The sequence below is a fragment of the Montipora foliosa genome, chromosome 3 (genome assembly GCF_036669935.1).
Source record: "Montipora foliosa isolate CH-2021 chromosome 3, ASM3666993v2, whole genome shotgun sequence".
Classification (NCBI taxonomy): Eukaryota; Metazoa; Cnidaria; class Anthozoa; order Scleractinia; family Acroporidae; genus Montipora; species Montipora foliosa.
The window spans coordinates 12,692,296-12,717,748 of record NC_090871.1 but is presented as its reverse complement, the minus strand read 5'-3'; the positions used below and the strand labels follow the sequence as shown (position 1 = coordinate 12,717,748).

At 39.3% G+C, this 25,453-nt stretch overlaps 2 protein-coding genes and 2 non-coding genes across 4 annotated transcripts in view; 1 reads left to right on the top strand and 3 right to left on the bottom strand.

Moving 5' to 3' along the window:
- The first annotated feature begins 6,604 nt into the window (after nucleotides 1-6,604).
- Nucleotides 6,605-25,453, top strand: part of LOC137996785 (protein MMS22-like) — a 73,831-nt gene continuing 54,982 nt past the window's right edge. Inside the window, exons 1-6 of the mRNA XM_068842368.1 lie at nucleotides 6,605-6,833; nucleotides 8,687-8,798; nucleotides 9,971-10,096; nucleotides 12,642-12,691; nucleotides 13,029-13,107; nucleotides 13,420-13,685. Of these exons, the coding sequence (XP_068698469.1) occupies nucleotides 6,683-6,833; nucleotides 8,687-8,798; nucleotides 9,971-10,096; nucleotides 12,642-12,691; nucleotides 13,029-13,107; nucleotides 13,420-13,685 (784 nt within the window). The 5' untranslated portion in view covers nucleotides 6,605-6,682. The remainder of the gene's footprint in view (nucleotides 6,834-8,686; nucleotides 8,799-9,970; nucleotides 10,097-12,641; nucleotides 12,692-13,028; nucleotides 13,108-13,419; nucleotides 13,686-25,453) is intronic.
- On the bottom strand, nucleotides 13,800-13,920 carry LOC137998228 (U5 spliceosomal RNA). The gene has a single exon (XR_011122789.1). It is a non-coding gene; the product is annotated as a U5 spliceosomal RNA (small nuclear RNA).
- LOC137998227 (U5 spliceosomal RNA) lies at nucleotides 14,819-14,939 on the bottom strand. Its single transcript, XR_011122788.1, has one exon. It is a non-coding gene; the product is annotated as a U5 spliceosomal RNA (small nuclear RNA).
- LOC137994502 (uncharacterized) lies at nucleotides 15,893-20,386 on the bottom strand. Its single transcript, XM_068840084.1, has 2 exons — nucleotides 20,255-20,386; nucleotides 15,893-17,430 (listed from the first exon to the last, which is right to left on the bottom strand). Exon 2 carries the CDS (start codon nucleotides 17,417-17,419, stop codon nucleotides 16,187-16,189), a length of 1,233 nt encoding a protein of 410 aa, XP_068696185.1. The 5' UTR covers nucleotides 17,420-17,430; nucleotides 20,255-20,386; the 3' UTR covers nucleotides 15,893-16,186.

Below are 25,453 nucleotides of genomic sequence, written 5' to 3'. Positions count from 1 at the left end.
TGTGATTTGCAAAGTTGCTGTTTATTTTGTTTGGTCTCCAACTGGAACCCAATGGTTTGCCGTTGAAAGTGATTTATGAAACCCTTGAACTCCGAGTGAAACTACCAATGCAACCTAATCCCCAAAAAATGTCATTTCAAAATACCAGACTCAAAGCCAACATCTTCAGACGTTGTGTGTTGTTTAGCTTGCAAAGCATTCCCTTAACAGGCTCTCAAAATCTTTAAAAAAAATCTATAATGAAACCTGTCAAAATTCAGTAAAATTTACAAACTCGTGGCTTTTAAAGATCCCCATTGGCATATGGTAGAGGTAAGTATTGTTGTTATTGTTTGTTTGTTTGGTTTTTTTGCTTACTCGTCGATTTCTTTACTTGTTCACCGTAATCTATTCCCCCTAAAAATACACACCACTTTCGATTTTGGAACGGAATGCCAATCTTGTTCCCAGTTCGTGTGCGCCCTGCTGCTGACCAAAGAGTTCGCAGCTTCTGGGTACGAGATTAACGAAGTACGAAATTCGTGCAGGCGCTCAACTTTGCCTCCGATTTGTAACTCTGTTCGCTTTAGTCACGTACACGCTTTCCATTAGACCATAAGTACTAGTTGAAACTTTTGGAATTTCTAGTGGCGAACCGGACAGTTATTTCCGGGTGGCCGCTCGAAACCAAACACATCCCAAGGAGGAAATGAACCAATGGAACGGGATCTTCGGTTATTCCGGATTTGCGGAAGTTCAGGTATAACCGACTTTAAATGTAAAGTATTAAAATTGAACGCACTGGGAACCCGTAAAAATCCGAGCCCCTGATGGGATTGGAACCCACGACCCTCCCTGATCTTGTACGGATGCTCTAACCATTGAGTTATCGGAGACTCTATGGTGAGCAAGGGTAAAATGTGGGTATTTGACTCGAGCTGCATCACGCAGCCACAGAGTCAAATTGCGAATGACTGCATCGTGCAGTCACATTGAGAGCATCATTGAGCTATGCTGTCAGTCGCAATTTGACTCTGGCTGCGTGATTCAGCTCGAGTCATACCCACATTTCACCCTTGCTCACCACAGAGTTTCCAATAGCTCTATGGTTAGAGCATCCGTACAAGATCACGGAGGGTCGTGGGTTCGAATCCCATCTGGGGCTCGGCTTTTTCCGATTTCCCAGTGGGTGCAATTGTAATACCTTACATTTAATATGTTAATCATTCTCTCACATTCGCCTACCAAACTTTCCCAAAAAAATTTCGCAGTGTTTCCGTTCTTGTTTTCACCCTGTTTTTGAAACTTTTGGTCGAATGGAAAGCACCCAGGTTTCTCTCGGCGAACGAAAAAGGGATGACGGTATTTGAAAAGAGGGTTGACGAAGTTTGAGAGGGTATTGCGTGAAAGAGTGAAAAAAAAAAAAACCTGCAAGAAAATGTCTCTACATTCCGTCACAGGACAGTCTGACAGAAAAGCTACCCGGGAAAAGCGCATTCTTTGTTTCTGTCGTAAAATGGTGGAAGCTCGTCTCTACCATGTTGCATTCCAAATTACTTGATCGGATTACTACACAATACCTTTCGCGTCATTGGATTCATTACACCGATTGTTACTGTCCTGGGGAAGAGAAATATTTAAAAAACAAAGGAGACAAACTAATAGCGCACTATTTCCCGTCCACTTTTCTTGATGCCCTTAGGTGACATTAGGGCCGTTTATACGAGAGAAAATAAGCCGCGGCTAACTCTGGCCGCGGCTTACGTAAGCCGCGAAAGGAACTATTTATACGAGTATAAACTCCCCGGCCAGGATAAGCCGCGGCTTGAGAAAGCCGTGAACGTAGATTTTGTACCATTTATACGGGGTGTTCGCGGCTTACGTAAGCCGCGGCCACAGTTAGCCGCGGCTTATTTTCTCTCGTATAAACGGCCCTATTGTAAGTGAGAAGGAAGGGTGGGAACGATATCAAGGGACGAAGAAAATACGTTCATTTCGACTGAAGCATATAATTAGCTCAAAACTCGGGAGTCTTCACATCGAGAGACGGAATAAGATTGAGTCATGAACTTTGGACTCCACAAAAATCGGTTACGAAGGAAAAAATAGAATTTCTGGGCACGCGTTTCTGTCGTCCTGATAAACATTCATTTGGTTGGATGAACGTGCATATCTTAATTTCAACTTTAAGCGTACTTCGTGGCATTTCAAAAATGGCATTGTGGGCTTCTGTGTTGTACAAAACCAGTGTTTTTATGTATGTAAGGAGTGTGTCATGGGATATCCAAACACCGAGAAGTGGAAAGACGAGGCCGAAGGCCGAGATTTTTAACCGATTTCGAGTGTTTGATATTGCTTCTCAAAGGAGTCAGTATTTTACGAGAGATTTGGGATAAAAGTCGGTGAAAATTCATTTTAATTAAGACCACTTGTCCGAACTTCCTTCACGGCAGTGACTTCTTGTTTTTGGCATATGAATTATTAATGAGTTTGAGAAGGTGATTCCTAAAATGGTTGTGAGCTCTTAAAAAAAGTCTCAATATCGTGTGCATGTGAGAGGGCACTTCGGTAGACGGTGACTACTCCCTCCCCTCCCCTCCCTTTCCCTCCCCTCCCCCCCCCCTCCCCGGTCAAAAAAAAAAAAAATTCAAACGGCGCGTAACAAACGTTGCTCCGCATTTTTATTCATTGCAAGTTTCAAGCAACTTTTTCGGTTGTCACTACGGCTATTTGGTCAGTTTTGGCGACAATGAAAAGGAACACACCGTCAATGTCGAAATGTGACTCCGTACATTATGAAAGAACTGAATAGAAACTACAAGCATTTGATGGCAATAGGCCTTTTGCAGGTTCTAGTCGCATGGCCGGATGTCTTCTGTTTGCAATGGCACAGGAACGGAAGCGTTCCAGAGCGAAAGGCTCTGGAGAGTCACTGTGTGTGGACTTAAAGTGCAAAATGCTTTTGAAGCACTGATCTAATTTTTGTCGATAGGCAGTGCTTTTGTTTTTGCAGCAAACTTGTATTCCTCGATGAGCGTGCGCACCAACATGGCGTCGAAGAGTGACATGTGAGTGAATCCTGCGAAAACGTTCATTGTGTTCTCGCTTTCTCGCTAGCGGTTTGCATGTGTGTGTTAAGAACCAAGGTGGCTGATAAGCGAATCATAACTTGGACTAAGCACTTACAGCAATGATATCGCAGGAGAAAGTGCACGTCATTATCGCCAAGCGAAGAAATGCAAAACCAAAACTCTCGTAAAATTTTCGTCTCCATCTTGCGAACATGCACCTGTAATAAAGAAAATGATCACGTGATTGATTTTGCTGGCATCGCCTATTGATTTTCAAGCAACGAGGGAACAAGTAATCGCGCTTTTTGTTTGCGTTTTTTTCCGCGCGTGTAACTGCGTTTAATGTTGATTGGCTTATCTCACTGTTGGCGTCTCGTACCACTGATTGTCTTATTGAACAGCGTCGTCTCAAATCTCCTTGCCTCAACCCCAAGTAACAGCCCTCAGTGGCTACACTGCGACAAGGAGTGTGTATGAGCAATAGTGAATTAGATGTGGGCTCCCAGCACCGTCACAAATGAGTTTATTCCTAGAATGGCCGTTCCCGCGAAAATCAGTTGTCATGTCCCTGAAAAAAACTTGACAGAAGCAGTCACGCGATTGGTTAAAATTGGCGACCCTTTGTTTGTTTCGCGCGCAAAGTGTATCGAAAAATAAATCCCATTTGTGACTGTGCTGGGGCAACGCATCAACACTCTTATCTTTATCTTTGTAGTTTGTTTAACCCATCAAGTCAAGTTGACTCCTGGGCGGGTTCCCCATTGAGGAGTAAAATTGTCTGGCGTTACAGTAAAAAAACTAAGTTTGGCCGCTCCCGATACGGGAAACGGAAACGAACCTTTTCAGAGGGTTTAATTCTCTTTATCGAGTTATCTGTGCTGTTCCACAGCTTATCCTTTCGGGACAAGTATGCTTCTAACGAGCCGTGGGGGATGGAACGGGATTCGGGATGCAGTACCTTGTTAACCGCTGGTGCTATGCTTCATTTTCAGGTGATGACCTGAACATCGTTTGAAAAGCGGACCGTATTTAAGGTCTTCGACCACTTTAATGTATGTACATTTCTCACATAACGCCTGCTACTCGCTAAAATTTGCCCGCTCGGAATCAACTTGGGAAAAAAGTCGGTTAAACTTGGTAAGTATTTTTTTTATCAAGTGTGATTTTTGCTGTATGACGTTTCTGGGAACAACATTAAAAGTTTGAAAGAACGTTCTGTGTTCGTGTCTTTTTGTCTACTACGTAACAAAATCTTGGCATAGGCTTGCTGGGAACCTTATTTTCCAGTCACTTGGTTGACCAACGGCTCCTTTTAAGGTAATCCCTTGAAATTGTTCTACTATCAAACTTTTTTGGAAACTTGGCATAACATTCATGATATGAACATTAAAAAAAATGCTATGAAAAAATGGGGTCACCGTGCTTGTTTTCGCGTCAGCAGGTTCTTAAAATGGGGTATTTTTACTGTTTTCGCGTTAAAAATTCGAATCACCTTCATACAGAATTAAGTCTTGGTTACTTTAAAGACACAAAATTTTATTTTGAAAATATAGCTTCTTTTATTTACATAAGCAGTAATGCTTCATTTACGCCGACTTTGATTCCCTGGTTGTGGGAATAGTGCACTTTTTGGGACAGTTCCGTGGTTAGCTTGAAGTCCTCGCCTTGGGTAAAATACACCCAGTACGGAACTGTTTTCCAAAAAAAATTCATGTTCTACTATCAAACTTTTTTTCTTCTTCAAATATGTTCTTTGTTAGACTGTTCTTAGCAAATACCTGAAAAAAAAGTCGGGGGTCACCGTGCTCGTTTTTTTTTTAGAGAAAAGGAGCATTTATTTTGCTATCGGGTTTAGTTTGAGCGAAATCTCTTACGTTTTACGGCTAACTTTTTCCGCGTTTTTCAACGCTTAAAACATTGAAGTTTGTTTAGACAAACTGCCACGTTTTTAAATTGAACACAACTGGCGAAAAACAGTTCGCTTGAACGCCTCCATGCTCCAAGCCCTTTTATATTATACGCCATTTAAGTTCGCTGTGGCAGGATTTTCCCGGATTTTCCAGAAATGTAAGCTCGTCCTTTGTTGACATTCATAGTCGATGCAAAGTTTTTCAAACCTGTGTTTCACACTCAAACGATAATTGGTTTCGAATTGGTTCAATTATAAACGCCACAGGTTATCTAGACAAACTTCAATGTTTTAAGCATGGAAAAACGCGAAAAAAGTTAGCTATTTACGGTAGCTCGAAAATGGTAGAATGTGGAAAGTGTTGATAACGCTTTCCGCAAGAAGAACAACATTCGTTAAAGGCTTGAGGAAAAATGTTCATGATATACGTTGCATATCCATAATGGTGATATGAAAAATCTATGATCGTATCGTATCGTATAATGTATGTATAGACCGTATTCATAAATGGCGACCAATACCTTGTGCCAATGATCCTCACTATCTTCACTTTGGCGGAAAAGTCTATTGAATTTTACTCATGCTAACGAGGCCAGTGAGGATGATTCGCATGAAGACAAAAGAATAATTACTGTACTTAGCCGCCATTTATGAATATGGTCTATAGAAACCGTGTGAACGCATATGTAGGCGCGAGTGTTGTTTTGAAAGTTCTCGAAATAGGCGAGTGCAATTTACGAACGTTGAAACCATCACGGGTGACGATAAATCACAAAATGCACGAGCAAAGTTCGTACTTTTTGATTTATTCTTTACTCCACAAAATGATTTCAGCGCTGTTTCCATAGCAACTTCCGTATTGCACTCTCGATCTAACCTAATTGACTAGTCAGAAACGCGATATTCTTTTGAGTAAATAATAAATATGATTTATAACTATATGATCGGGTTAGAAAGTCGCCCTTTTTCCTACCTTACCGGAGGAATTATTTTCTTTTTGAAAGCGTGCTGGGTTAGCACTAACCTGCTATCATCGCTTCTGATGGGTTGGCAAGTGGGATGGCGGGGAGGCAGACCACGCCTAAAATTCAGTCGCAGTCTTGATTTTTGGCGAAGTTTTCTCCTGGGATGCGTGTCGCTTAGGATATCCGGCTTTGTTGAATATTTTCATTATGTTTTGTCTTTTTAAAGTCATAAGTACTTTGTAACGATAAACTCGCAGCTTCCCACGTAAACGCCCTTTTGACGTTTCTTGTTAGTCCTTTATATAAATAAAAACAAAAAAAGCAAGGTGACACAGGATAACACCCACCCAGTGTGGCCAACACGCATGGGCACAACTATGAATGAATTTTTGCCCAGGACAGATATTATTTGAAGGAAACTAACATTAAACTCATGCAGGGTGCTGATTTCGTGCTAGAACCGATCAACATGTTCAGAGCCGTTTCAAAGTAGTTCCCGTAAAGTTGGGGGATATCCTCTTTGTTTCGACCTAGGGCATTATTCTCCGTCGTCAGAAAACAGATGTGATTAGATTTGAGGTCTTCATTCCTCTGAAAATACAACATACTTTCTCTCGTTTTTTTGGAGTTTGGGAAGAAGTAGAGTTATAAGAATGTGAAGAATGTTTGGAATTTTTCTTCTCACCGTGTTTTTGCGGCAAACGCGGTACTGGGTTCCACTAAAAGGCGGGTAATTGGGAATTTGTTGTCGGCCGTCGATGATGGAATTTTGCAGCGATTTGCAAGATCTTTCGGAATGGACTGATAGTTTAGATTTGGAAGAATTCTGCGATCAAAGTGAAGCGAGAGAGGAGCCACTGGCAAAGAGGCAAAAAACACACGATGGCAGATTGCAAATCGAAACAGTTGGTAGGTGATCGCGAGGGAAAGCAACAAATTAATTTTATATCGAGCGTTATTTCGCAAGGATCTGCCTGTTTGATTAAGCTTAAATCAGAATCAACGAGGCCATGCTCTGCTTGAAAACAAAGAAGAAGAAGTTAATACAAACATATGGAGGACCATGGCATATCTCCCTTATTTATCTGTAAATTCAAATCGAAGCTTCAACAACCCCCCCCCCCCCCTCCTTTCAACCGGCACCCGCCGGGCACTTTTTTGTTCAAATGCTGTTCAAATGCCCCATCATGTTCCCATTTTGATAGGTGATGAAATTTTCCCACCCCGGGGAAATTTTAAAATTACCATATTACTCCAATGGTAGCTTTCTATTCTCTATTTTCGAATTCCCCATAATACACTTTGTTTGCCCCCCAAATTTTGCGTAAACTATTGTTTTCAAATGCTCTTGGGGACACTGCATATTCCCAAGAGCATTTGAAAACAATGGTTTATGCAAAATTTGGGGGGCAAACAAAGTGTATTAATGGGGAATTCGAAAATAGAGAATTGCTCTTGAAGTTGAGTCTGTAGACAGGTTGCAATAGACGTCGACAGCACACTTTTTTATTTTAATTTTTACTTATAAAGCAAAACCGATATTAAGTTGACAAATTTTGAACTTAACTTACAACTTCACAAACATTTAACAATTAACTATCACTGGGTATAAATGCAAACTTGAAGATTCTGGTAGTTTTTTTTTAATTGACGATAAACTATTATTTAAACCTTTTTGTATCTCTGTTTCTACTGAAATAACAACAATATTGTCTTCAGTAATCTTGTCCTTAATATTATCATGATATTAGCATTCCGTCTATGCAGATCAACTATCATGCAAACTATAAATGCAAAGTTAAGAATTTGTGTAGTTCCCCCGTGGAAGACTCTGATTACCATTAGCTACACTAATTTTTCAAGGTTAGTTGAAAGGACTGTCTGTTTGTGTTTTAAATTTTCGATTCTCCAGCCATCATTGAGAGGCTGTCTCCAGGTAAAGGTAGTTCCTTCAGTTACGAAACTAGTATCAATGGAAGCCGACAGTGCACCCTTTACACCCTCTCTCTGTCAGTGCTTCGTTTTCCGCATATTTAAAGCTATACCTGTTATTGCACTTACACCTAGTTAGTCGAGTGTAATTTGGAATAAATAAGCATTCATGAGTAAGTTTTCAAAGATGACCAAAATTGCACAAGCCCGTTACTAGGATGAGTGCAATTTGTAGTCTTTGCAAAAAAATTACTAGTGCTTATTTTTCCCAAATTGCACTCAAAATCTTGTGATTGCTTATTAATAATATACATGAGAAAATTTGAGATGGTTAAGCAGAAGAAATTCACGTGTATCACGCAATCAGGGAAACATTGCCCCATAATTTGTGCCATCCATGGTGTGTGCTTGATTTGAAAACAAAAGATTTGATTGGTTCTGACCAAACCATATTGTTTATTAGCCAATCATAATCCAGAATTTTGATGTATGATTTGCACTGGTATTCCACTTTTTTGCGCTAGTGTTACACTTGAACTGCACTGCTCTTAGCCAATCAGGATTGATTTTCATGTATATTACCAGGGTACATTATTATCAAAGAATAGATCAAACTGCTCCGGTGACTGTTCTACCGTGATAAGACCAGCTCTTGCCAAATATATTATAAGTGATTATCTGAAGCAACTCCTTGGTTAGAGAATTCCTGGCCTTCATGAAAATTGCATTGGAGTAGCAAGCCAGAGTGGAACAGGATTGAAACTAAAACAAGTCTGTCTGTTTATACAGTCCATTAATATTTCATTGATTAAGATTTCATTCATTGGTAGAATCAGTAATCAGAAATCCAGCAGAGTTGAGCTGCAATGGGAATGTCTTTTCCATCAGAGTCAAGGAAGGGCTCTGCCAAAATGGTTACCTAGAAAATGGAGTCTTCAGTGCGTAAGTTTATTTTAAAACATTTTCCTGCTCAATTAAAAAGAGGAATAAAAAGTCCAATATACTAATTTAGATAAACAGACTTGGATAAAAGAAACACATAATGATACTCCATAAGCAACTCCCCTTGAAGTTCAGTGTGTGGTGATGGTGGAATATGCCTGTGAGAAAGATGGTTCAAGCTAGTTCCTTGGTGTTCAGATAAAGGAACAATAAGTGAAGAGAAAATCAGAACTTGAGGCAGGAATTTGGCAGTCCGTAAGACTGGATCTGCAGCAGTAGATGGTCTGTACTGCTAAGGGAGGTTGGTTATCTTGGCTCTTAGATATGTATCTGAGAGCCAAGATGTCACATATCTAAGATTGGCTCTTAGATATGTATCTAAGAGCCAAGAGCTTTACAGCAAATATCACTGGTCAGCCGACTCAGCAGTATCATTTACTTCAATGTGATAATGCAGCTAGTGCTATTGATAGATCGAAGTAGAAGTAAGTGATATATTTATGTCAAGTACCTGTGAGAAAGATTATTATACAAGAGTTGCTTGGCACCTGGCCAATTAAGGGATAACAGAGAAGGAAATCAAAGTCCCTGGCAAGAATTGAGATCAAATAACAGATGAACATGAAGGAATCCCAACAGATGGGATGTTGCCAAACTAGTTTGTTATCCACAAGTCCTACGAAAGAATTGAATCTTCAATAGTTAAATTACAAAGGTTGAAATTGACAATTGACAGCCCATAGGTTTGGTCTAATGGGACCTTTTATTGACTTACAGACTCTGAACCCAAGTTTAAATTCAAAGCAACATTTTTGTTTGCTTTTGTTAATCATTGTGTTGGAACAGATTAATTAACCCTTTCCCTCCTATTAGTGACACTTATTAAATGTAGATTTTACTCTCGACTGTGTATTTAACACCAGACGATCTTACTCGTCAGCGGGTCAGCAGGGGTCTCTTCAGGGGTTCGCCCAAACCATGCTTCAAAGCACTTGGCCTTGAACAACGTAGAATTCAAATGAAAACTATTAATATTTATTATTTAACCTGGATTTCATTTTGATTTTTGACATGAATTAAGGGTATCCTTGCTGTGGATCCATAACTATATTGTACCCTTGAATTTCTAAATTTCTCTTTCAAAACTGAGTACCCTGTTTATCTGATTATAGAATTCTGCACAATGAAAATCCTTACCCAAGGATCTTTGATGATTCAGTTACCCAGCTGTTTGGGGCAAAATTTGTGATGGCAAATGCACTGGTGCAGCACATGGAAACTCTATTCTTTATGCTTAGGTAATGTTTGTGATTTGATATTGTCTTTTATTGTCTTTAAGTTTGAAACAAGTGGGCCAACCAACAATTAAAAAATCTCCAAATTAAGATTATCACTAGGACATCCATACAGAACCTCTTTGTAAGGATGTTCAAGCTACAGCATGGATTTTTCAGCTGAATTTGTTCCTACTCAGGACATAAGTCAAACTGGAAAAAAAACAAGGAGTAGTAACTTTAAGTACTTATGATCATTTTATTGTATCTCTTGGTGTTAGCTATCTGAAGTTACTGGCCATAAATGTCAACCTTGGCCAGCTAAACTGACCAATGATAGTGTGCACACTATCTGAGAGATATCACAAAGATCCTTTAAAGTGCTACTATGACAAAAAAAAAAAATTATTTTAACTAAACAGTATTAAACTGATCGAAGTTTTAAGCCTTGATTTCAAAAAGACACCTGTTTATTTTAACTGGAATTTTTGTGTTTAATGGTCCGCCATTACTAACTATAAAATCTTGAGAGAGCTGGATCAAGGAGAAAATGATGTCAAAGACTCAATAGTTTAAGAATGCAATTTTGCGTGTGTACGCGGTTGGATTAATATGCAGCACAGAGTTTCGGGCTTTTAGACTTCTAAACTTGTGTTTTGCATATATAATAAGCTGCGTTTACAAGCTGAACTTTTAAGCTAGTGAGTAAATGACGTCAATTTCCCTTAGATTCAACCCCCTGAGGTTCAATTAGTCAGGTTGGGACGTGAATAATGGCGGACTGTAGAATCCAAGACTTACACTCAAAGTAAATAGCCTTTGAATAAAAATCAAAGCTTAAAATTTTGCCAGTCAAGTGTTGAGCAATCACACTTTCAAAATCTGAAGGAAAAAAAGAAGTGATGTTTTGGTCACGGTAGCACTTTAAAGATCTGAGAGGATGTTGAAAAATATTCATGCAGTTGCTGACAAGAAGGTTTCTGATGGTGTCTTAGAGATCCTTGATAATATTTTATGGTCTAGATGGTGACAATTAAAAGGCCTCTCAAGGATCCTTCACAATCAACAAATCAATGTCCAGTCCTGGAAGAACTAGTATAAAATTTAGGCATACCCTTGAGTGTCCTGGCAATGATTTTGGAGGATTGTTGAACAAGACGTAAGATCTTCAAGAGGACTGCTGGAGATCTATCAAAGATGTTACATACGTTTCAATAATGACTTGAAAAAATGCATCCTTTCAAATTGGTCTAATGGACACACATATAATACACCTTTGAAGTCCCTGTCCTGATACACTACCATCCCTTCTTTAAAATTAAGCAACCATTAAAGTTCCCTTTAATCTAATCATTCTTGAATGTCATAACCTGGCTATTGCCTTGAGGTTCTTTTACTTCGAGCCTATTATATATTTTAAAAATGGATTTTCATCAACACAGGGGTTTTAATAAAAAATGTGAAGGTGGAGGCTGGTGTGAGTGGAGTAACCGGCTGTTACTCATTGTCAAAATGAATCTTAATCTTAGGTTTGAAATGCTTTGTCTTTCATTACGTTAATTTAGGGAAAAAGTTCCTGACTTCTCAGAGTGAATTGAAAAGGGCTTTTCGTAGGTTTTCGGTACTTATTGAAGCCGCTGTCAACGTCTTTGTAGTGTTATGATCTGCTTTTGGTTTGTGGTCAAATACATAGTCTTAGGCTGTCAGCATATAGAGCAGTTTTCAATTGAGCGTCATAGAGTGGTTTTCAATTGAGTGTCGAAAGTAACTGTGTAATTACTTTGGTTTTTCATTACTTCACTCAGTGATTGGTTCATAGTTATCGTGCCACTTTTTCAACCAATCAGAAGTGAAACCAAAACCAATTGTGGCTCGCGCGTGCACATTTTCCCGCGCTTTGTGTCGGCTACGTGTAATTAGTTCGAGTTTTGATTGGTTTACTGGATTGGCTTCATCCTTTTTGATTGGCCAAAGTAATTACTTTGGTTTTGGTTTTACGAAGGTTTTACGACAATCAATTGAAACTCGCTCTAAAACAAATACCAATTGTTATTGAAAGTAATTACTGCGACCAATCACAGAAGGTGCAAACAGCAAAATGAACCAATTCAAATTCATAGCAATTCCATGTGACTTGCTTAAAGCACTGGAAAAATTGTGCATGCTAGTCGCAGATGGTTTTGGTGTTCCTTGGTTGATAAACTGGCGCAAGATTCTAAAACCAATCACTAAGCATAGCAATTGCAATTGCATAATTACTTTTGACAGTCATTTCAAAACTGTTCTATAATGTTGTTTGAATTTACATTCTTCTTGTATCTTGTTACCTGCCCTTGTTAGTTATGTGAGCATTAAAGTAGGCTTGTATTTCCTATTATTTGTTGTCCTGTTTGGAGTGAATCTACAATACTCTTGAAAGCTCCTCGTTTGTTTAGAATTTGTTAGGAATATTGTGGCTAAAAGTTGTTTCCATTTTTTTACTTGCCAAACACTTTCACAATGTTCAGCAGGATATTATAACATGTCAACTCATGTTATTATTGAGCGCTAATTCTTTTCATATTTACAGGCAGGAAGTTTTTAAGCTGGATGCACTCACCAATGTTACATCTTTGACAGGTAACCACCAATGTACTCAATAACAGCACAGTTTTATCATGAAAGAAACCTGCAAAACTCGTTCATCACTATAATAAATTTCCAGTAATACAATAAGTGAGGTTTGTTTCTCTTCTCCATCATTGTGTCCGGGTTTAATTCCCAGATGTGGCATCATGCAAGATTGCTTTTTGATTTAAAGTAATGCTTATGATAATATTTATTTTAATATTGTTGTAATAGTTATCAACAACGTCAATGTCATTGCCATCGTCTTTATTATTAAAGTACCTGAATTAAAATCAAAGGATATTAAAGGAAACCTCGACTCTTCAGTCCTGTTATCTCTTTCTCTTAGATGATGTACATTCTCGTTCTCTGGAGCTTCGTAGAAAATGCGGAAAATTTTGTGCCTTCCTGTTATACTTTGTGCACAAGTAAGTGTTAAGTAGAACTAAAGCTTTCAGCTATTTTAGACTACAATAAACATAATATTATTGTTCTTCACGTCTGTGGACTCCAAGACCGTGTGGAGACGGTACGGATGCTAGGCTTGGTTGTAAGTCGAGATCCCTTAAAGAACCCTAACACTTTTGCATGTAGTTCCCGATATTGCGGGGCAGACAGCAATGACGGCTTTTCCCTGTTGTGTTAAAATTTTGAAACTCGGATTGTTCTCACGCCTTTTTTCAACGTCCGAAAACAAATCGAGACGATATGAAAATGCTTGTTTTTTTCCTTTTTCTTAGCCACCTGGAAGCAGTTCGAGATTTTACTCCGAAAACTGTCCATCTCAATCAACTGTTTCTTCTACCTTCACGACTAACAAAACAGCTGGAAGAGTTGGCCACATTTCTAGGGCGCGTGTCTTGTCTTCCCTGTTCATTCACTAGGACAGACCCTGTGACTATGGGCACATCTCTGCGTTTGACAGCTGGAGGGCATTTATTTCACCTTCATTTGGAACTGAACTGGGCTGCTATTCAAACGCTGTGTCTTATACTAGAAAAGCAAGGTTAGTACTGACTTTGACGTGATATTGAACATTTAGGAACAGCGATCGTTCGTTGAGCCGCCTGAGGGTAATAAGTAGCACATTCAATCATTTATCCTTTTGTTGACTATTAGGAGCCCCGCCGGTAGGCAGGGCGACGAAAAATTTGTCTATAGACTCATTCAGTTGTTCTCCTCCACGGAAATCTTTAGTAAAAGGCGAAAGATTTATGCGTGTTGAAGGAAAACCAGAGTTACCGTTGAGTGGCGTGAAGCAAGTATATATTCTCCGCAGAAATTTCGCACTTGTGGTGTGTATTTGCCATTTGCGCATGCGTGTTTTTTAAATTAATCTTTCTTGCCAGACAGAAGACGTGTATGTTTCGCAAGAGTACTTCTTGCATTCGAAGTGAAACGTATACAGAACCTTATTTAATATATAGTCTCTAAATAAGAGCAAATGTGTTGTTGCTTCATTCGATTCATTCGAGTTATTCCAAAAAGTTCATTCCTTTACACATCGACGATCAATTAAATTATGCTATTATGATAATTAAAAGCACCCGTGCAGTTCTTTTGATAAATTTTCACCGCTGGGCCTTGTGTACAAATTTATATGGTTTGTATCCATTCGTTTCCTCCATAACTTTTTAGACATGAATTTCTTATTGTGACGTCTCTTTTTATAATCGCCTCATATTTGAAGCCGGTCAACATCGAGTCGAGAAGTTAGCTCCGGACGTTTTTGGCCCAATCAATAAGCATAGCAATGCAAAAACGGTATTCATACTTTTTAGTCAGACGCTGACTTTATAGTTTTCAACTGGTTAAGGCATTTTCCAAATACTGTTAAGTCTATCTTTCTCCTTGCACGTAATTTGCATTCCATGCGTGCATTGGAGAGCAAACTGGGTTCAGACAACAGTGAATTTGCCCCCTAGTGGTACAGTATGTGTATGTATGCAATTACGTAATACTGAAACACTTAGCGATGGCTGAAAAGCAAGGTTAGTACCAACTGTCACATTGAAAGTTCCGAGAATGAACATTAGGAACAGCGATCGCTGGTTGAATGTCTTTTTATGAAACGACTGCATAATAATGAAAAAGTACGAACATAGTTCATTATCAGTTGTCCTTTTATTAGCAATTTGGAGCCCCGCCGGTAGGCAGGGCGACGAAAAATTTGTCTATAGACTCATTCAGTTGTTCTCCTCCACGGAAATCTTTAGTAAAAGGCGAAAGATTTATGCGTGTTGAAGGAAAACCAGAGTTACCACATGGTTGCGTCAAGCAAGTATATGTTCTCCGCAGAAATTTCGCACTTGTGGTGTGTATTTGCCATTTGCGCATGCGTGTTTTTTAAATTAATCTTTCTTGCCAGACAGAACACGTGCATGTTTCGCAAGAGTACTTAGCCTTCGAAGTGAAACGTATACAGAACGTTATTTATATACTGTAGTCTCTAAATAAGATCAAATGTGACGTTCCTTGACGTTCCTTAATTGTTAATTTCAATTTACAGTGTCCCCAATTAGTGCGTCAGCGCTAGAACGACAAGACACTTAAATAAAGTTTCTTTCCTTTCCTATTCATTCGATCTTTCCTTTACGCATGGACGATCAATTAAATTATTCTATTATGATAATTATAACCACCCCTGCAGTTCTTTGTAAAATTTGCATACGAACTACAAAGGTCATGTAATAACAAAAGAAAACTTGTCGCTCCTATGTTAATATTCATGCTTTGTGACTTGCCCGTTGGATTACTTTGTTCGTGGCGCCTAATAAATTTTAATACTAAGCGTAAGCGAAGGACTTTTTCACGTGGGGTTGCTAGAGTGGTGCTGAAAAAATAGGGAAAACCAAGATTTCTTGTGAAGTTGAAGTTTTCAGTTCGATTAACATTTTCTTTCTTCGATCAGCAGAGTGTTGATTTCGACGTTGTTTTGACGTAATCATAGAAAAACCTCCAGTGGTTATACCTTTTACTCAGTCCTTTTTTGTCAACGCTTTTTGGTTGTACTTATTGCCATCTTCTTTCAAAATGTACTATTTGCTATGCTGGGGAAGATCGCTCCTTGAAAAATCTATGATCTGTCGGAAAACGCGAATTGACTCTCTTCGCTTTAAAATATCGTATCCGTAAACCTATTGGGCTTTCCTTATTATGTGGTTTAATTACATTAACTGTTATGTCATCAGCATCAAAGGGAACTTCTTGTGCTACATTCAAAAGGAAACTTTATTCTCGGCTTTTAACTCGAGCTCTACCTTATATGATTGACCAGTTAAGGTTTGAAATTTGCGATATCTACAAAAAGAAATAACGACCAGAAATCTGGATAATATTATGTCAAAGCTTAGGGTTAGGGAAAACGTCCTTCTTTTCTTTCCTCCTGTCCGGAACCGCTCTTTGAGGACTGCTGGAGCCGTTGATGGGCTTTTTTTCCTGTCCTCACCCCACCCCTCCAATATAGCTTGCTCTCGGGTTTTTTTCTTTTTGTAAGGTCTCGCCTCTCTACTTCACTGGCACCTCGTTTCGATAAAAGCAGTGAAACAACAGTTCCTCCCAGTGAGGGAGATGCAGCCCTTGATGAATGACAAACGTATTAGCGGTGAGGCAAGTATCCGCGCCTGTCACGCTCCAGATTGTTGCTTGCTTTTTGAGCGAACACTTGTTCCACCACACCCTCTTACAACGAGCTGGGCTCCTGCCTACCACGCTCCAGTGAAGGCACATAATGGCATTCGTGGGAGGTGCATCAAAGCCGAGACCTAGCACGTGACCAAGGCAGAGGTACCCTGGGGCTGGCACTGGTCTCCAAATGGCGGCGTTCGTATTGTTGCTCGCAGCATTTGACCTCCAAAGCTCCTGGTAGGCTATAGGGTTTCTTAGAAGTCCTCTGCCTCCTTCCTCCTTAACAACCAGCACATTCACTTCCTTATGCTGCGACACGGGACCCTGCTCCGCGTAGTGTCCCAGAGGGGCATAATCAGTGGGTGCTTGCGGGAGGTACACACTTAGAGGCTTGGAATCTATGTGACATTCTTGTCCCCGGTATAAAAGTGCCAGATCGGCCCTTTTTAGCTTCTTGATCAACAAAGACGTGTTGTGTGGAGCGGGAATGACACTAGGAATCAACGACCAGAATTGATTGACGCGAGGTGCTATTGAGGAATCGCTACTTACAAATGTACCAATGTTCAAGTAGTGATAACTGGGAGCCAAAGTCCAGATGCTTGACATACGGGATTCTTCCATCCACAAACGCTTACCTGGAATCCCTGGCGTGGCCACACTTTTGTGCACAACGCATACTTGAATATCATGTGGTGGTTCGTAACTGGTTGTGGCGACGTGACCAAGTGCAACATATTTGTCGTGGGGAACTGTAGGTTCCCAAAATGCTAGGATTTGGCTATTGCCGGAAGCGGAAGTACCGCTATAATCGGTGGAATCTTCATCGTCATATACTCCGCTGAAGTCGCCATTTCCACTGGCCGGGCCTTCGCTACTCCACATTTGATTGAACCCCACGGCTCTTGCCACCACTTTGGAGTCAGTCATGAGAACACATAGCATGGCACCATGGTTTGGCTTACTGGTGTCTCCCTCCTGTGCGTAATCACCAAGAATGCAAAAGCCAGGGGGACACTGTGGTCTGTAGATACTGAGTCCTAGGCCACCCGTATCAGTGTAAATTTTGGTGTAAACATAGACAACCATCATAGCGATTCCAGTGCCGGGCATCTTCTCTGTACCTGAGAAAGACAAAGGACCGGTTAATGAGGGTGATTGAACGGTTCAATCCTCCTTGCTGTTTTGGTTTTTGATAAATTTGATTTTTCACCACCAGGATCCGGTGTTTCTGTTTAAGTTTCGCCAGGCCTTGTTTACACGTTTATATTCTAGCTTAAATGGCGGCTTTCATCCATTCGTTTACCTGCTAAACGGAGGAGCTCCCTCCTCAAAAACCAAAAACCAACATTTGAATTGATTTACGTTGATTGCTAATTTTAGTTTACAGTGTCCCCAATAGCCCGCTTTCAATATATTAAAATTAGGTTTTAAAAAGACATCATCTCGAGGCTCTGGGGAATAAACTCATTCACTACTTGCACAAATCCCATAATACACCTCTTTTACCCACCAAAAATAGGCGTAGGCATTGTTTTCGACTTCTCCTCTTGGGACATTTTCATGTCCTAGGAGAAATTGCGAACAATGGCTATGCAAAAGTTTTGGGGGGTAATAGAGGTGTATTATGGGATTGCGCAAGTAGTGAATGAGTTTATTCCCCAGAGCCTCGAGTTGATGCCTTTTGTTTAGGACTGACTTTTATGACATCTAAAGTGGGCTATTAGTGCTCCAGCGCTAGAACGACTAGACACTTAAATAAAGTTCCTTTCCTTTCCTTTCCTTTTTTTTAATCAGTAAGGATATCAATCAAACACGGTATTCATATACTTCTTAGTCGGACCCAGACTTAATAGTTTTCAACTGGTTAAGGCATTTCCCAAGTACTATGAAGTCGATCTTTCTCCTTTCACGCAATCTGCGTTCCATGCTTGCATTGGAGAGCAAACTTGGTTCAGACAACAGTGAATTTGTCCCCTAGTGGTACAGGATGTGTAAGTGTCCAAAACTGAAACACTTAGCGATGGCTGAGATTACCGCCAAAGCCTTACTAAGAAGCATTAAGCTCGTAAAGTTTGTTACGTCTTTTGAAGGCAAAAGTTCTACGGCAGAGAGTTCACAGTGGAGAGCATTAATTGTGAACTCACGTTTGACTACGTCAAATTCCAGGGCGCTGTTTAAGCTTAGCCATGTCACGGTTCCTCAGGTTTTAATTTCAGTCTGCTGTTAAATGAAATCTTGAGGTACAACCGTTCAAATGTTAGCTACTGAGATGTGTTTTACTCCGTTTGTGTTTGTTTGAATGAATGTTCTGGTACAGTGCATGAATATACACATGAAATCTTGGAATTAAACACTTTCCTGCATGTGGTACTGTTTATTATATTGTACGGTTAGTGTTTACTCGGCATTTAAATCCTTGAAATCCTTGAGTGTGACCATTAAGATGGAAGCCCACCCAGCAATTGCTACTGTTTACTGCAACTGAGCGGTTTAACTTTCATGTGCTACGGTTTACTGACTGTGCTTCACAACAGAGATGCACTGTTTTTGTTTTTTTTGTTGTTGTAACGTTTCTCTTTCGGACTGTACTGGTTTTTCTTTCTGCTTTTTAACCTCTTGAGATTTTGTCTAACGAACACCTCATGGAAAAACTTTGATAAGTTAAACCGATGTCGACATCACCTCGCAACTTGCAATGCGAAACAAGCAATTATGGGGAGGTCATCTCGTTGGAACTTCAATGTTACTGCACCATTCTAAGGTTGGCATGTGGACTGTCTAAGTTGAATTGAAACGAGTCCAGTTTGTTGAAACAAAATCTTTTAAAATAACACGGCTTTTTCGAAGACTGCTGTGTAAACAAACTTCGACAACGATGTTATTGATATAGCCTTTTGGTATTTTTCTGCATCCTTGCTCCTATTACACCAACAAAACACAAACTATTTTTGTTCTAAAACTGCAACGACGAAGTTGGACCTAATGATAGACTGCATTTTTAATCTTTTGCTTTTGCTATGTGAAAGTTACTGCCCGAAGAGAGCGAGAAATAGTACTTGGAATTCAGGTTATAAAGGCAATAAAGCAATAAGTCTGCATTTCTCTCTGTTGATTACATGGGAAGTAATGGCGATCTGGATTGATGCATAGACGGACAATTCTTTTGGTTTTCTTAAGTTTCAGTTTCTCTTACCCAGTCTGGTTATGAAAAGAGTGAAACCTAAATTGCCGGCAATTATCGGAATGTTTCGTGAAATTCCTCAGTAGACTTAAGTTTTGAGATGGTACTATACAGCAATGACATTGCATCAAATCTTAACTGCATGTAGACAAGACTAGCTAGCAAAGAGGCTTGCAGAAGTCCTAGAATTTGGTTTTCAGTTCAGTAGGTACTGTACTGTAAGTTGCGGGTGACCGTCTGCGTGTACGTTCCCATGACATTCTTCCGTGTGATATGACAGGGATTTTAACTTCTCGGTCACACTGATGAATCCACCTTATTTCTTAAGCCGACTTCACAGGTTAAAGTCCTTAATCGATGACTTTATAATGATCAAAGTAACGATGGGCGCTTTGGTATAACTGCTGTAATTACAAAGTGTTCAAAAGTGACAAATTGAAAGATGGGGAGGATGAGTTGGAGAAGAAATATAGCTCGCTAGAATCGAAAGCGAGTCCATGGCATAATCTAGGAAGATAACAGCGGTTTCTTCTCCGTTTTCCTATTTTAAAGCAATACTTGCTAAAGGTTTGCCTCATAGGCAGAGCTGTGTGGCTTTTTGTGCGCTTTTTAAACAATTATTTAGCGCTCAATTTTTTTAGAATTAAACCATGACTATATTCTGAGACTTAAAATGAAATCTACATGGTCGCAACAGTCCGAGGAAATACCCGTGCAAGCGTTAGAAATAAAAAGGAAAAAGGTGTGGATACGAAGTTACTCACCCTGAGTTAGCAATTTTCTTGGAATCTCGCTTCGCGTTTTGTTGCACTTGTCTCTCGGGACCTGATGATACACAATCGTTTTAGCCAAGAAGGAGTTGCAAGTTATATCTGATCATGGGCGGAAATTTAAACTCGAGAAAAATATCTTGGCAGAGATAACCTCTAGACCCTTTGTTTAGAAATCGGATATAACGGAGCCAACAAACGCGTTCTAACGCCTTTGATTTCCAGTCTGAGGAATCTGGATTATGTACTTGGGCGTGATTGTAAACGCAGCTAGAGCGGTTTTGTCTGCGGCACGTCGTTGATCGCTTTTACATTTGTTATGGCTAGCAGTCTCCTAAGTAGCTAAGTACAGAAAATACAACGAGAGGAAATGGGAAATAGCGGGCTTCCGTTTCACTGTTTGGTTAAACAAAGCAACTGAATGACAGGAAATGTCGGTTAATTAAAGCGACATGGTTTGCCTTTTCGAAACGGACTGCTTTGATTTAGAGCTTCTGTGTATCCCTAAAAGTTTAGGTGTGTTTGAAGACCCAGTATTGACCGTTATGCATTGCGCGCTGGGATCATTCGCCGCTCGGACGTCGAAAATTACCCTGAACATTGTTTGACTTTGAAATCTCTGTTCATCCGCCACATTTCTAACCCAACGAAATAGTGAGAGTTCTTATAAAGTGGTTTATTTATCAGAGAACATCTCTATGTGTGTTTTGGGGGGTATTTTCCGAAGCGAAGATAGTGAAAAAGCAGATAATTGTCAACGAAAAGTAAATAAACAACTTGAAATGGAAACACCATTAAGCACTTGGGTACGGTTTTTGTGTGTAAATAATAAACGTTGCAATTTGCCAGGCAATGTAAAGTAAATAAATAAAAATACATAAGTAATGCGAAATGTTTTGTTCATTAAACCGGAGAATCCCTTCTGTAACCTACAGTATCTTTTCATCAATCATGGTCTTTTCGTAATTATTTGAACAACGTAATCATTGTAATTGTTAAACATTTGTCTCAGTTCTCTTTATCTCCTAATGATGTGGTCAAGATGAATAAATAGTGTAACGGTTTAAGGAAGATGATACAAGTCTATTTCGAATTTTATTACAAAGTCTTGCCCGTTCCATTCGAAGAAGTTAATTCAGGATTAAAAAAACGTTCATAACCTCTGGAAGCTTCTAAAAGAGAATCAACACACAAGTGAAGCCGAATCGAAAAATCTTACCCGAGATTAATTGGTGGAAAACGAGTCCCAGTTCCCGCAGTTAATATTTAAAGATTAATACAGTAGAATACTAATTTCATTTTCCTAATGATTATTATTGATCATGAGTTAAACATCTAGCTTGATTTTTAATCAAAAGTCCCTGGGATAACATTTCATTTAAATTGACCTGAATTTCTTGTATTGAAGGTTGAATAGTGATGAAACGATTTTTTTTCGGTCCCAATAAAATCTCATAACATGATATGTTTAGAGTTAAATGATTTTTTTTTACTGGCGTTCAAGCAAGCTGACAGATTAAATGCACCCAATGATGTCGCTTTCAGAACTGACAGACTGTGTTAAATCTTTGGCTCACTTGTCAACAAAATTTTGTCCAAGAATGTTTTGAATGCGTTTCGACGTCATTTCGGAAAAAAACCCCGGTCTTCTCGAAAAGTCGTGTTGTTGTTTTTGAATTCATTGCTTGCAGGGCTGCTTTGAATTACTGACCAATTCATGATATAATCATCGGCTTCCAGAGCCTTAATCTCGCTGACCTTTTGTTTTGATCAATTAGCTCAATCAGACCAGCGTCTCTCTATCGATGATGACCCTGTCAACCGCACGATACACGAGAACACTTCTATTTATGAAAACTAAAACGGAAAGAAAAGTCTCTCATGTCTAATGCCCCGTACCTTGCACATATCGGCTTGCTTTCAGACGCTTTTGTAATACTGTACCGTATTTATGCGCTAAAAAAACACCGTATTTCTTCTAATCAATGCCTTTTTTTAATAATAAAAACCAGTTTAATGAACAACTGTAGATTGTACAGTTAAAAATAAGTGCGAAACAACGGTTCAAAATAAACCAGGCTCCAGTTCTCCTTGTCACCAAATAAAACAGCAGATATTCTATCAAAGACCTTGTGTAGACATGACAGAATGAAAAATTCAATCTACAAGAATCATTAGATTCTCTGTCGGGCTTTGAAACCCATAGTTGTGGGAACGATTCGTGAACCCGGGCTCTCACGATCTCCAGACAGTGCCAGGCGAACCACTCGCGCATGCGACCTATTTTGTCTTTTAATCTACATGTCGGACATGCATCAATATTTGCGAAGATCAGTAGAGGTATTAGGAAGCTTAAGCAAGAACGACGACGGCTTCGAGAACGTTATCTAAAAATGCAACTTCGCGTTATTCTAATCACGTCGCGATTATATTATCCAAGCTAGTCGTTCGGCATGGAAAGTGTATGCAAACTACTTTGGAATGAACTTGGCGTGGAGATTTGGAGGGGAAATTTAGAATTTGTTGTCGGCTGCCCACGCCCTTTTGAAGGACGGTGCCTACTAATTCAAAGGTATTTTTGCGGGGTTTACTGAATATGCGGGAAAAGCAGATCTTAACGTTATTGAAATCCAAAAAGAAAATTGGGAGTAACCACGCATTTTTCGAAGATAACTAATCAACAAGGTTCGTAAAGGGCTTTAAAATAAAAAGAAATGTATGACGTTCTTTTCCAAATTGAAGCTTGATTATCTCTGAAAAATGCGTGTTTACCTCCAATTTTCTTTGTGGATACCAAGAGCACTTGCTAAGTTCTGCTTTCTCCGCATACTTTTGAACCGTGAAAAAATATCCCTGTATTAATAAGCACCATCCATAGGAAATCCGAGTATCTCGAGATGCGCAGAACGAATATGCAATAACAATAGGCACCGTCCTTAAATAACCTCAAATTTGTCCGGACGAGGCTGGCAAAGAAATGTTTCAAAATGTAAAACGCACGTGTGGGACTCGATCGTCTATACAGCTCAACGTTGTAAAACAACACTGCAGATTATCTCACTAAGCGATTTGCTTGACTTTTATTTTATCAGAATGGCACAACCTCTTTTGGCATAATATGCATGTTGTTTGTGTGTAGCCTTTATCTAAAGTAATCTGTTTTATCGGCAATTCCCAAATTAGATGAAATTGAAATGAAATTGATTTTGCTGATTTTTTTTTAATATCGTCAATATCGCGTGCAACGAACTGATTGCGGTTTCGATTCAAGACGGTCTCAGTTGTACAATATACCTGTTAACTAGGCGTTATTCGTTGGCACCTTTTCACTGATCTTTTGAACTGCATAAACTTTACTATAAAATTATAATTTGATTGATTTCACCTTGAGTTCAAAACATATATGTATTCATTGCACTCGATAAACGTTGCAAAATGTTCTGTCGGCCAAAATGACACTCGTGTGGCTAAATTCCCATAAGGTCTATTTTCTCGAGCAAAACACATGGCTATACACCTTATTCCAAAATGGCCGTCATTTAAATATTCTTTTGTTTTTATTCAAATAAGCCCTTGATGCCTCGTTCTTAAGCTTAAAATTCAAAACAATATTTTATCTTGAACGAGGCAACAAGGGCCAATTTGTATCCGCATAAATCAGCGGCCATTTTGGAATAAGGTGTATATGTACCATGTTTTTATTTCTAACATACAACAAGATGTGCTCAGCGATTGTCAAAGATTTGTACAAGAGTATTATTTATCTCCGGCGGATTTATCCGAATGATCCTTCACATTTCCGTCAATTGCTCTTCTTCGTTAATAGGCTTTGTAAGTTTCCTCTATTTCGTCTTGTTACTTCCAGGTTAGCCTTAATCCGATAAGGAAAAGGAAACCGTGCCATGTATAAAATTTAACAGAAGTTGCTGAATAGACCAATTTTTGTCTTGCAACAATAGTAGGTGTCTAAGAAGAGGAAGTTATTCGCGTCGAACTACGCCAAAGGCGCCACTTTGTTAACTTAATCCTGTTAATTGAACACTTATTGCTCTTTAATTCAATGCAAGCTTTCGACCTCTGTCCATTGGAAATCTCTACCAATTTTAGATGATAAGACGTATGATCGTTTGTCTCACGATGTAGATTGTAGTCACTTAGGTTGTAGATCGCGACGTTTCGACCGCTTCAGTAGTACTGCTGGTCTTCTTCAAGCGATAGTCCGACTGGTTCACCGTCGGCGCGCTCCTATTGTACATGACCAATAATCACCTCTTTTTACAATATGTTGCAAATTTTCTTTTTGAAAGCAAAAGAAAATCTAGCGATGACTGCCATAAGTTGCTGCAGTGCCTCATGATCTGCCATTCGATTTCAGTGCAAGGCAATGTCTACCGTATCTTTGTAACGAGATTGATGAAGTTGTTTGACACATTTTTGCAATTATTGAAACATCTGTTCAACCGTCGTCGCGCGAGAATGGAATAAACACTTTGCCGTCGCCCTCTGTTGAGATTGGCTTGTTTCAATTTCGGTTCAGTTGTTGCCACACATTCTTGGCAACAGCAAAATCTTTGGTTTATATCTGGCTTGATCCCGGTTCTGTTCATTTTCAAGTTAGCTCGCATAAATGCTCTTTTTCCGCTTATTCGAGGGACAAAAGTAATCCATTGGTCATAAGTTGTACTTCTGGTAGCGATTACAACGTTATTGCTGTGTAATAGATAAAAGTGGTGGAATTTTAAAAGCTGAAGCTGATAATTATACGATTACAACGTTATTGCTGTGTAATAGATAAAAGTGGTGGAATTTTAAAAGCTGAAGCTGATGATTATACGATTACTCACTCTTATGTCTCGCTTAGTATGTTTGGTTGTTTAAGCTTGAGGGAAGTCCCTAGATTTTAAGTGAAGGATGAAACAAGTGGATTCAGTCCTTATTCTGCTCTCTTTGCGAGTTTTTTTTAAAGGTAAATTTAGTTGCAAAAATATGTAAAACCTATTACGATATTTGGGCCTCAATAGCAGTATTTTCACGACAGTCGTTGAATTGCTGAACATTCCTGAAAGTGGTTTGTTGGTAGACTTCGTTAAGTGACTTAAAAGTGATACGTGTTTTCACGGGTAAGATTAAATGAGGAGAGAGCACTTGCCAATACAATAATAAAAATAAAAACAGCACGCCTGTTGTATTTCC

Excerpts from the sequence above, each read along its gene's own strand:
- LOC137994502 (XM_068840084.1), bottom strand. The coding sequence starts at position 17,419 with ATGCCCGGCACTGGAATCGCTATGATGGTTGTCTATGTTTACACCAAA.